Here is an 11,713-nt window from a genome sequence, read left to right on the forward strand (position 1 = left end):
TCTCTCACATAACATGAGTCTCAAACAAGCGTACCTGTCACATTGACCATGCGACTTTTTCATACATATCCTCAAGCGTTGTCATGATATCTCAGGTTCATCTATCTCTTCTGCAGCAATCTCACAGCAAAATAAAATGAAATGCGCCGAGTAGATAAAATGTGATTTTCTTTACTTTGATGATTGTAAAAAGGTGATAAAAAAGCAAAACAGCTATTATTGCATTTGCATTTATTTCTTGCCAGCACCGGCGGCCTTGGCCTTCTTGGTACCACGATACTTCTTGGCACGGTTCTTGCGTTCCTTGCGTTGCTTGCGGGCGGTTCTGGAACCATCAGCAAGACCATGCTGCAAAAAAGAAAATGTTAATGTTGAGTTGGGTGGATTCACTAAAGGCGGGTAAAGGAAATGATACATACTCTGACGAGGCGGTACTTGGGCTCGAACTTCTTGGCAGCCTCAAGAGAATCGTAGATCAAGGCGAAACCGGTAGTCTTGCCACCACCGAATTGGGTCTTGTAGCCAAAGCAGAAGACAACTTCCTTCTCAGCCTTGTACATCTTGGCGAGCTTCTCACGGAGCTCGTCCTTGGGCACATTAGCACGGCCGGGATGGATGACATCGACGACCATTTGCTTTCGCTGGAGCAGGCGGTTGGTGAGGAACTTTCTGGTTCTCAATGTAACAGTAGCGTCAGCCTGTAAATGCCAAAAGGATAATTGCGTCAGTCAGACATTCAAGGACATGTGGAAAATGAAGTCAGAGATGACAGGTGAAAAACGGCAAAAAATTAATGTAATGTCGACTCTCTATCAGGTGCAATAGCTTTGATGATATAGATGGATGGATGGATGGATGGATGTAAGTGGCCAAGAAGTGGTGCAAAAAGTCGTCGATTTTTTCCGTTTTCTTGGTGCGAATAGTTTTGATCGTATCATCGTTTACATGTTCATCGCTTTCTAAGGATGGATGGATGGATGGGATGATGAATGCCAGCAGTAAAAATACTAACCATGATGTGCGGAAAAAGAGGGAGCTCATTCTGTGAAGCAACTTCCATCATCTTGTACCGGACCGGAAATGTTTCAAACTCAGTCGACCCCCATTTCAAAGACGTTGTTGCTGAGAACTAACAGAAATTGGCCATATTTGAATCTTATTATGAAAAATGCAAAACTATGAATCAGAACATGCAATCGAACATTAAGAAAGACGTTGAATTGAAAAAAAGGTATGAATTTGTTTTTATCTAGAAGAATGAATTTCTATCAAACATTTTTATGCTTTTGGGGTATGGCTAGTCTTCCGGCTCGCTGGCAACCATTTTGCCCTTGCCCTTATCTCGTCCGAGCATAGGACTAGTAGCATGACTTCCGGTATCGTCTTCATTATCTTCTTCAGCTTCTGAATCATCGTCATCGGCAAAGAGATCGAATTCATATCCCTCAGTTCTATTTGACATTGGCGGCTCCTTGTATCCTTTGTCTGCCCATGATTTGCGCTTAGCAACATACGCAATGCCTGCTGCTGCAAGAATAAGGGCAGATCCAACCGCAATATATGCAATCGTGCTACCGCTGGAGACTATGTGTTCAGGTACATTGGTACCGTTTCCGACAGGGGACACCTCCAGCTCCTCGTCCGCATGTTCAGCGCCAGGAGTTTGAATAGGGTCGGCTGCGGGTGTCGAAGTACCAGACTCAATGGGGGAAGACGATGTGCTGTCCGATGGAGATGCGGAGGCTGTCTCAATTTCTGAACTGGCGGTAGTGGTCTCCACTGGCTCTTCAACTGTACTGGAGGTTTCCACAGGGGTTTCAATAGGCTGGGCATTTGGATCGAAATCCTCAGCAACTTCTCCCCAAAGATTCAGGGTCCAATGCACAACACTTCCTGTTTGCTCAGGATTGTACGCATCAATGACACGCAAAGTCCAGTCACCGATAGGGTCTTCATCCCTGGGCAACAAGTCCGTTAGCTTCACGTTTTTCACCAAGCTCGTATAGAACCTCACTTACCAGTGCTTCACAGTCATAAATGTCCAATTTCCAAATCCATCGGTACTAGTGTCGAAGCGTCTTCGAGCAGCCAGTTGACTGGTTACATTATGTGGACTTTCAAGTAATATTTCCAGATCACCTCTGCGTTCATGCTGAATGTCGACGCCAATAGTAACATGTTCAAGTCTTGATAATCCCACACCCTTTGCCATCTCAGGAGTGACATTGATGGTACTGATGAAAGCTTTGCTATGATCATCCTGACCGGTTAGATCGGGAATGGGCTGTGGTTTCTTGGTAAGGTGTGGTATAGCAAGGTGGGTTTGTGGGCGAAGATTGACGTGAGTTTTGGCTTCTTCAACGATTCGATAGGCATCTAAAGATCCATAACCGAAACGGTGATTGAATTTTCTGCCAGAGGGTAGGGTTGTCCAGTCATCATCATCAAGTGCTACCTGAACAGCTGTCTTTACGCAGAGATATTGCATATCTCTCCAAGATAAATCTGGTCGTATCGATAAAACGAGTGCAAAGACACCAGCTGCCAAAGGGGCAGCTGCAGAAGTTCCTCCGTGGCCGTCAGTGCATGATTGTTTTCCAACATCCGTTGTATACTAAATTGAAAATAAATGTTTGCCGTTAACCAAGACCTGTCCACAAACATCATCTTACGTATAGTCTTCTTCTTTTCTTACGATACGTGAAGCGCTACCGCTAGAGTAGGTAACAACAAGTTGTGCAGAGCATCGTTCAGAATAGTATGGATGCTTGCCCAATCGGTCAACAGCTCCGACAGTGATGGTGTACATGCTATTAGTGTATCCGTCGAAATTGCAGTTGTCGTCATAAGAGCCACCGTTTCCAGATGCGAAGACGAAGATACTACCATTTCCGTTGCGACCATTGTTGATTCCATTAACAATGGCATCATACACTAATCCCTTGGGAGCGTCAACTACTTCGCCATTGTCCGGAGGACCCCAAGAGCAGGAATAGATGTCGTTCTCTTGATACTTGTAATTAAGAGCCTCTGCTTCGTCAGCATCCGAAATTTCAGCTGACAAAATGCGTACACCAGCTACTTTAGCATTGTATGCGACACCCATTCCGCAAACTTCATTCTTGACGGCTGCTATTTCGCCAGCACATCGTGTACCGTGATTATCGTCTATTAATCTAGGTTTGGGAAGTGGAGTATGATCATTGAAGTCGTAAGATCCCTCAGCGTACTGTGGAGAAATTGTATAAATAAAGCCGTCCAGGTAAACATAGAGTGGTCTAGAGATACTCGTCGAAAAGTAAACATACAAAATTATCCTTCAAGTCATCACTCTCGTAGTCCAAGCCATCGTCCAATAGTACAACGACAACGCCTTCTCCAGTAATTCCTGGAATTATTTAAGGAGATAGTGTCAGACTTTGTTCTATGTCACAGATGGAATCATCATCAATTGTTATACCTTGCTTCCACACGCCTGTGATATTTAGATCATTGCCCTGTTGCTCCCTATTCACCTAGAAATAGACATCCAAAAAAAAAAAAAAACTCAGCGATCTTCCCATACCTCCACAATATGTGCCTGCAACGAAGCTAGTGATATTTACCAAATGCCATTGATTATCAAAACCAACGTCTTTTATACCCAATTCCTTTTTCATGGCCAAGTAGGCTCCAGGCTCATCTAGCCACCAAGTAATTTTCTTGCCGTTTGCCTTCTGCTCTTCATCAGCGTTTTCGCTCACAGGAGGGTCCTGTCGCTCTTCATAAGTTTCGATAGGAGCTCGTTTGACCAGCTTTCGGCGAGGTACTTGTTTTTCTATGCTCGATATTGCCCTGACAGAAACATCACCCCGTTTGTCTAGTTTCTGCGCTTTTAAGGCTTTGAACGCAGTAAGTGTATGGTCATGCTCATCAACTTCAGATCGAGCACTTATGGATGGACGATCGACACTGATGAGAAAATGATTCTTAAGTTCTCCAACGTAGCCTTCGAATCGAGCATTCAACAATTGAGCAGTGTGCTTGGCAGCTTCGAAATCCTCAGATGGTGAATGAAGTGTATAATATAGTCTCTCTGCGTAGTTGCGAGGTACAGGCTGTGAAGCAGCGCTCAGCTGCAACCCAACAGCTAGAATAGCTATTAATGATATTCGCACCATTTGGGTTATGTTACTAACGGTAAAGAAGGTGTTGCCGGATAGGGATCGGTTACAGTGGTAAGGAGTGTGCGGACGAACAGTGCTTTTTTTCTTGGAACTCAACCAGCCAAGACACCTTTTAACCAGAAATTGCGGGATTCCAAAATTATCTGTGACTGCAGCAGAAGGTGATTGCTGCAAAAGCGACAGAGCTTTGTTGAAGTAAAGTGCGGATAATTCCATCTTTAAGACAGATAGCAATTGATTGACTAGTTTTTATATATTTACCTAGCTCTATCGAGATTCACTGAAGTTATACGTAGAGTGCGACGCTCCTTTCTGTTTACACCAGAGGTAATCATAGGCAGTTCTTTTATGTAGAGATACATTGAAAACGAGATCTGATTTTTTTAACGTTACTGATGTAGGTTAACGATGCTACTGAAAAATAATACCCCAGGTGAGAAGAGTGAACAGTCAGAGTGAACACTGGACTGCAATTTATTGGATCTCCGAAGCAGGTGGGGCAAAAAGTATGCTTGAAGACTGAAGGCTCCAACAATCTTTATCATTAGAATTTGGACCTTCACCGGAATCTATTATCATGAAAAAGAAGGTTGGCTATAAACGACTTGCTGAGACGTAGTTTTACGATACCTTGTAATGCTCAATTGTTTTAAACAGGTCTTGTTGATGGGCAAGAGCGGATCTGGCAAGACCTCCATGCGGTCAATCATATTCTCAAATTACATTGCAAGAGACACCAGACGGCTGGGAGCAACAAGTAAAAGAGAATGACATGACGATTAAACTTCAAAGTGGATCTTGCTGCTCACACTTATTTTTCCTTAGTCGACGTTGAACACTCCAACCTAAAGTTTCTCGGCAATCTGACACTTAACTTGTGGGACTGCGGCGGGTGAGTACACTGACTTGGGAACGTAGTGGTGGTCTACAGCACATCAGCAAGCGCATACTCACTAAAACTCTATAACAGTCAAGAAGCGTTTATGGAAAACTACTTTACATCGCAAAGAGATCACATTTTCAAAAACGTTGAAGTACTTATTTACGTATTTGATGTCGAAAGTCGAGATGTAGAAAGAGACATGCATTATTACCAATCTTGCCTTGAAGCCATCATGGCAAACTCAAGAGAGGCGAAAATTTTCTGCTTAGTTCATAAAATGGATCTTGTACAAGAGCATCAAAGAGACAAGGTAGGGGGACCATGACAAGCTTCGCACAAAGATCTTGTTTGGTATTGACTCTATGACGTATTCTGCAGATGTATGAAGAACGAGTGAATGAATTGAAAACTAGATCAGAGCCACTGAAGATAAAGACGTTCCGAACGTCCATCTGGGACGAAACGTTGTACGCTGTAAGGCTCCGAAATAATCTGCGACCTCTCTCCAACATGATACTGATGCAATGTTTATCGTTCGTAGGCTTGGTCTACCATTGTACATGCTTTAATACCCAATATTCGAACATTAGAATCCCATCTCAATAATTTCTGTTCAATATGCGATGCAGATGAAGTTGTCTTATTCGAACGATCCACTTTTTTGGTCATTGCGAATGCAGCCAGAATCAACCATGTAGATGCTCATCGATTTGAAAAGATCAGCAACATTATCAAGCAGTTTAATCTTGGATGCAGGCAAGTTTCGACCCTTTCAGTTCATGAAAGGGAAATGAATGGGGCTCACTAACAAATATTCTTCCAGCCGGTCACAAACTCACTTCAAAAGCATGGAAATCAAAGGAAGTTCGTTCACAGCGTTTATTGATGTGTTGACAAATAACACATATGTTATGGTGGTGATGTCGGACCCTACTATTCGTGAGTACATGGAGATTTAACGGACTTGAAAAAAAATTGGGAGATCATAAACTAATGGATGAGGGTATTTTTTGTGATCTGTAGTGCCAGCAGCAACGTTGATGAACATCAATGTAGCCAGAAAACACTTTGAGAAATTAGCAGAACCTTGATGAGGCTGCTTTGTAAATCTCGTCCCTTTTTATAATTTTTATTATTACAATTGATTCTTATATCTTGTTAAACAGAAAAAGACATACGAGATCAAATCTCTCTAGTTTTGGATTTCTTCTTTTCGTTAACACACAAATAAAAAAAAAGTTTATATTTTTGCAAAGATATCAAGTCTGTGTGTTGCTAACTTTACAAGGTCTTGACTTTGCCTCTAAATTCTTCAACATTCTTGTATCCCTTGGCAGCCATGATTTCTTGCAACTCCTTGGAGACACGCTCAAAGACACCAGTGCCTTCTTCCTGCAATTGTGTACCGATCTGGACGGCGGAAGCACCAGCCAAGATATGGAGGAATGCTTCCTTACCGGAGGTAACACCACCACATGCAATGACTTGCTTACCGTTGTTCAATCTTCTATAGAAAGCATTGACGTTGGCGAGAGAAGTTTGGAGGACCATCAATCCACCGAGACCACCGAAGCCATCCTTTGGCTTGATCAATGCAGTTTCGGATTCCCAATCAATGGCTAAACCGTTTCCAACAGAGTTGATACAGGTGACATAAGCGATGTTGTCAAATTTGTTAAAGATGGCGGCGGCCTGATCAAAGTGAGCAATGTCAAAGTAAGGTGGGAGCTTGATACCAAATGGCTTGCCAATTATGGGAGCAAGCACTTTGAGAGCAGCTTCCATAGCCTCCATGTCATAACCTAACTGAGGCTTTCCGGGAAGGTTGGGGCATGAGAAGTTGATCTCGAGGACACAGGGAAGGTTGGCATCACGGAAAGCTTCGCACATGGCTTTGTTATCGGCAAGGGACATACCAGCCAAGGATATGAAGAGTGGCTTTCCATTGTTGTAATCGAATTTCTTGGCGTATTCCAAGTAGTATTCATATCCTTGGTTGGGCAATCCCATGGAGTTGATACTGCCAATTTGGCCTGCGAGAGGAGCATAACGAGGCTCAGGGTTTCCATCTCGAGAATTCAAAGTTGCTGATTTGGTAACCAAGGAGCCAGCACTGCTGTCCAAAAGCTGTTGAAGTTCATTCTCATATCTACAGTTGACGCCTGAAGCATTGAGAAGCAAGTTTGGGAGTTTGACCCCGGCAATGGATGTTGACAAATCGGCCATATCTTCGGACTAGGTAGGAGTTGTTCCAACTGCGGTTGTCAGGAAAAAAAAAAAGAAATGCCACTACTTCAGGGTTAGCAGTCACACGCCAAACAGTGACTGATAGAAAGTCTTAATTCGAACTTATGGTTTTTCAAGTTGTACTAATGAAGGGTTTCTTACAACGTTACCGCTTGCTCCACATCTATGGAGTCTTATACATAGATTCAATGTGGGTATGTGTAGGATATAGAGACGCAAAAAAGCCAGGAGGTCGGAGTGCGCCTGTTGCAAGAAGGAGGTTGAGCGTCATGTTTCGTTGGTTGCAGATGGTTCCCCCGTTACATGCTCTGCCGAAGCGTTGATCCATTCACGCCTTTGATCTGCTTGCAAAAATTTGGGCGTAAAAAGCTTTGTTCCTTGAAACGTGCAAATGTGATGGACGTCTCCAAAGGGATCAATAGCCAACAGACAGTATAGGGAGCCACCCTCCTCAAATTCTATCTTTCGTCTTTCTTGTTCTCTTTAATACATATCCACCCTTCTGTTTCTCATTCATAAAAACGAATAATAAATGAGTGCCTTAGCTCTTGCGTCCATGGAACAACTCGTTAAACAGCCCATCAACTCTAAAATCACACGTATGGAAAAACCCCCCTCTCTCATCTTTGACTGTTGTTATACATCGGTAGGATTACAGCTAATTTTTGTCGAACTATTTAGTCCTCGTGGTCGACAAGTTGCGGGAGGCAATTCGATGTTCAAATCAACGTTTAGAAGATTCTTTCACACGGCGGCGGGCATCACCGTTATATGAAGTTCTCAAATCCATCAATGCGCCATACGTGCCACCTCTGAGTGTCTTCATAAAAGACTTGGTCCGTCGATCCAATGTCAGCACAGGAACAGTCATAGTATCATTAGTATATATTGACAGGCTCCAAAAGAAACTACCTGAAGCTACACAAGGTGAGAGATACCCCCTCAAACCCCTAATTGCGGCTGCGTTTTCCAGGGAATATTTTTTTTTTTGGATCACGGCTACTTCTACGCACTTAAACACCCATGATTTTCATTCTATTTCTAACTCCAACGTCTCTGGATATTTTCTTCTGGTTTAAAATTTGTTAGGTATTCACTGTGCATGTCATCGTGTATTCCTGGCTGCGTTAATTCTGTCCGCAAAGACGTTGAACGACTCGTCCCCTAAAAATCGACACTGGGCGCGATACGCGAATTGTTTCCCCTTGGCTGAAGTGAACCTGATGGAGCGACAGTTATTTCTATTATTGGTGAGTCCGAATCCTACCTATCCAGCCTTAATAGATTTACATTGTGCATCAACCAAACAACCAGGTCGTTTAAGTTTTTCCAACCAAGTAACACTGTAATGTTATTATACAGGATTACGATTTATCGGTTTCCGAAAACGATCTTCTTGAAGTGTGCATGCCACTGATTGACTTACCCATACCAACGACGTCGGTCATTCCCGAATACGCTTTACCAAAGCCTGTCAATTACGACGAAACCAAATTTATCGACTGTTATCTTGGCGAAAGCATGGATGCAGCGAATGACAGCGCTTACAGTTCAGATTCGGAAATAACTTCTAGTCACAGTTTACTTGCGGATTTGGAGTTGATCCCAACTAACAAAAACCAATTATCTCACGGCGAGGTAGCGGTCGAGCAATGGGACGCAATATGGTGAATCCAAAGCAAATTATTCCATGCATTTGATATATTATTTGATTAAGAACAACGCATTATTTTTATTTTATACTTTTTTTTTTGGCTACTTGTCTGTTTATGTAATACCACTGTCTTGGTCTGCTGACAAGAAGATAATAAAGTTGTTAGACAGAAACCCTCCATTTTCGATGTTGTAGGTATCAAAATAAGAACACACAGTATAACGAATTGTATGCAATGTTTGGGCGATGCTTTTAATCTGGTAATGTTCTTGTTTTTTCTCTTTGTGAATGAATGATGCATTGAAAGCTGATGGAAAATGTAGGATGGGGTATACCCTCTACAAACGAAATGATTTTGATCATGGAACCAAAACATCTCTTCTAGTATGAGAATTGTGCAACAACTGCAAATGTGAAACCTAAAAACCATGGAATGCCATGGAATTTTATGTAAGAAGATGAAATGTTCCTTTCAGTTTCCCCCAAATATAGTTGGTTCCTGGATCAGTCTATCATGCTTTCCCATGACAAGCTTCGTTTTTCATTCCGTTGCTGTGGTTGAGCTCATATATGCGTAATATTGGGTAAATTCTGCGGAATGGGTGTTTTTACAGGTCATGACACAAGGTACAGGGCGGTATTCCGGGTATGAATAGCCAGCAAAGAACGGAGATGGAAGGGAGGATGCAACAGGACTGCAACTGGCGTCACCGTCTTGTTCGCTACTTGTTGATGAAGTACGTCGAACTTTGGCAGCCGTGGCATGTTCCAAACGAGTATGCCTTGCCAACAGCATCTTTTTTGTAAAGCTAATAAACGCGGAAGAACCCCAATATGGTTTAAGGTCTAGGATTGCCCAATATAATCAATGTAAGATGAGAGGACAAACAAACCTTTTGCCACAACCTTCGTATTGGCAAGCATAAGGACGTTTCCCAGTATGTATACGTCTAAAGTGTAGGTTTCATCCACATATGTTAGAACGCCTTACCACGCTGAGTTACTCATATGTGACTTACCGATGTCTAGCTAGGGAACTACTATCGCTGAACCTTTTATTGCAATCTGGGTGCTCGCATGTATGTGGTCGTTCTCCAGTATGTGTACGCATATGGACGGTAAGGGCTGATCTCTGTCAAATTTAGGCGCGAGGAACAGGAGGATAGGGAAGGGAGAATTAGCTCAAAAATATTCTATTCAGATAATGGTGATTGTTGCAATTTCAAGCGCTCAATACCCCCAATGGTGTAGAATAACGCATATAGCTTAGATTGCACGCTTACCTGAATAAAACGTTTTCTGCAAGCAGGGAAAGTGCAAACGAATGGCCTTTAAGGAGCGAACACAAGGTAAATAACAGAATGACCAATTCAGTAAAACACTCCTTTTTCTTTGCATAGGCTGTTATTTCGAGAAATGATGTGGCTCCTTCTACAGGCACAGACATTTTGTCTATGAAATATAAAAAGAAATAAAAATTGGCGTCTTACCGATCGTTGATATGTATGCGATAGTGCCTCTCAAGGTCAGATCTACGCCCTAATGAAAAAATTACGTTGGATGAGAAGTCATTGATCATCATGGAAGATCATGAGATTGTGAATATCATACCGAATGACTTCCCGCATGAATTCCAATTACAAGTGAACAATCCTCTTTGTGATTGCTGTGGTGACGGGGAAACCAATTCTGAAATATCCATGATGAATGCTTATTTGTGTGAGGTGAAAGCAGTGAAGTGTCTGTGCGAGTGTTGTCTGGGAAGAAAAAGAAGATGAAAGAAATTTTTTTTTTGGGGCATTTTAGTTGTGATGCGTGCATTTATATATAGTTTATAAAATTCGAAATTACAGTTTGAGGTATAGCACGCCAGTAGATCTTGATTGTGAGACTCCAAACTCGGTTAAACAGAGGAAAAAGCAAAAGAAAAGAATTGGGGTGTTCCGACAGCCGAAGCTTATAAAATAACAAAGGCAAAGCGTGCATGGCAATGTAAAGCAGGGCAGAGCATGGCATTGGGTGGGTGAGCCCATTATGTCCGATACAATGTCGCACCGACGTGGGCAAATGAGGTAACATCCGCATGAACTGGCCACATCTTATACACACGCACGCCCACCCACCCACCCTTTCTACGCAACTCTCCCCCAAACCCTCGATTCAACCCATAGCCACATTATTTTGACATGCTTACACATGATGTGTCTGATGGTCACCGAAAAACAAACTTTGTTCGGCGACGAATGTAACGCAACCGTCATGGATGTTTACATGCAACGACAAACCAGGATCTTTCCGTGTAGATCCTGAAACGCATGAAACAGAGATGACATGATGTCTGTTCGGGTTCCTCACCATATTGACATACGTGTAAATTACCATGGTCTAGTTCCACATTTCCAACCATCTTTAACCTTAACATGCTTTGTCCTTAGCTCATTGATTGTCCAACGCCTATGTACGCGGCCAGACTCACCCACTAGCCTATTGTACGGTGTAAACTAAAGGAAAATATTTTTCGAGAGCGGATGTCCGCGCTATAACGGTCACCGCCCGTCAGACGCTATGCCAAGTATATTGATCCAATGATACCTGTGGCGAACCGGGTTAAAGCTCATAACCAAGTTTCTGTCACCAAACGTAGTGACAATAGTAAATGGCAATGCTTCACCCAGCATAGCGATATGGGGCTGAGCTAATTTCGGGACCCCAGTGGACTTATTATTCCCATCCTTTGTCCGTGCCCAAGGTTAAAGATCTCTA

The 11,713-nt window shown here is 42.7% G+C and overlaps 7 protein-coding genes across 7 annotated transcripts; 2 read left to right on the forward strand and 5 right to left on the reverse strand.

Moving 5' to 3' along the window:
• Nucleotides 1-192: 192 nt before the first annotated feature.
• On the reverse strand, nucleotides 193-1,180 carry K450DRAFT_230976 (uncharacterized protein). Its single transcript, XM_051587348.1, has 3 exons — nucleotides 1,013-1,180; nucleotides 420-698; nucleotides 193-348 (listed from the first exon to the last, which is right to left on the reverse strand). Exons 1-3 carry the CDS (start codon nucleotides 1,061-1,063, stop codon nucleotides 232-234), a joined length of 447 nt encoding a protein of 148 aa, XP_051446759.1. The 5' UTR covers nucleotides 1,064-1,180; the 3' UTR covers nucleotides 193-231.
• Nucleotides 1,090-4,238, reverse strand: K450DRAFT_230978 (uncharacterized protein). Its single transcript, XM_051587349.1, has 6 exons — nucleotides 3,606-4,238; nucleotides 3,461-3,515; nucleotides 3,309-3,388; nucleotides 2,696-3,229; nucleotides 2,019-2,614; nucleotides 1,090-1,958 (listed from the first exon to the last, which is right to left on the reverse strand). Exons 1-6 carry the CDS (start codon nucleotides 4,158-4,160, stop codon nucleotides 1,298-1,300), a joined length of 2,481 nt encoding a protein of 826 aa, XP_051446760.1. The 5' UTR covers nucleotides 4,161-4,238; the 3' UTR covers nucleotides 1,090-1,297.
• A 334-nt stretch (nucleotides 4,239-4,572) lies between these two features.
• On the forward strand, nucleotides 4,573-6,235 carry K450DRAFT_230988 (uncharacterized protein). Its single transcript, XM_051587350.1, has 8 exons — nucleotides 4,573-4,755; nucleotides 4,824-4,923; nucleotides 4,992-5,058; nucleotides 5,137-5,359; nucleotides 5,428-5,523; nucleotides 5,591-5,805; nucleotides 5,873-5,988; nucleotides 6,073-6,235. The coding sequence occupies exons 1-8, from the start codon at nucleotides 4,744-4,746 to the stop codon at nucleotides 6,138-6,140; spliced, it is 897 nt and encodes a 298-aa protein (XP_051446761.1). The 5' UTR covers nucleotides 4,573-4,743; the 3' UTR covers nucleotides 6,141-6,235.
• Nucleotides 6,134-7,419, reverse strand: K450DRAFT_230993 (uncharacterized protein). Its single transcript, XM_051587351.1, has one exon. The coding sequence runs from the start codon at nucleotides 7,273-7,275 to the stop codon at nucleotides 6,331-6,333; it is 945 nt and encodes a 314-aa protein (XP_051446762.1). The 5' UTR covers nucleotides 7,276-7,419; the 3' UTR covers nucleotides 6,134-6,330.
• A 359-nt stretch (nucleotides 7,420-7,778) lies between these two features.
• On the forward strand, nucleotides 7,779-8,988 carry K450DRAFT_230994 (uncharacterized protein). The gene is made up of 4 exons (XM_051587352.1): nucleotides 7,779-7,895; nucleotides 7,978-8,223; nucleotides 8,386-8,546; nucleotides 8,659-8,988. The coding sequence occupies exons 1-4, from the start codon at nucleotides 7,829-7,831 to the stop codon at nucleotides 8,965-8,967; spliced, it is 783 nt and encodes a 260-aa protein (XP_051446763.1). The 5' UTR covers nucleotides 7,779-7,828; the 3' UTR covers nucleotides 8,968-8,988.
• Nucleotides 8,988-9,489, reverse strand: K450DRAFT_230997 (uncharacterized protein). Its single transcript, XM_051587353.1, has one exon. The coding sequence runs from the start codon at nucleotides 9,378-9,380 to the stop codon at nucleotides 9,009-9,011; it is 372 nt and encodes a 123-aa protein (XP_051446764.1). The 5' UTR covers nucleotides 9,381-9,489; the 3' UTR covers nucleotides 8,988-9,008.
• On the reverse strand, nucleotides 9,132-10,744 carry K450DRAFT_231001 (uncharacterized protein). The gene is made up of 6 exons (XM_051587354.1): nucleotides 10,562-10,744; nucleotides 10,441-10,489; nucleotides 10,234-10,279; nucleotides 9,970-10,082; nucleotides 9,844-9,900; nucleotides 9,132-9,759 (listed from the first exon to the last, which is right to left on the reverse strand). Exons 1-6 carry the CDS (start codon nucleotides 10,650-10,652, stop codon nucleotides 9,492-9,494), a joined length of 624 nt encoding a protein of 207 aa, XP_051446765.1. The 5' UTR covers nucleotides 10,653-10,744; the 3' UTR covers nucleotides 9,132-9,491.
• Nucleotides 10,745-11,713: the final 969 nt, after the last annotated feature.

This window comes from Umbelopsis ramanniana (assembly GCF_025399195.1).
Source record: "Umbelopsis ramanniana AG unplaced genomic scaffold K450scaffold_13, whole genome shotgun sequence".
NCBI lineage: Eukaryota > Fungi > Mucoromycota > Umbelopsidomycetes > Umbelopsidales > Umbelopsidaceae > Umbelopsis > Umbelopsis ramanniana.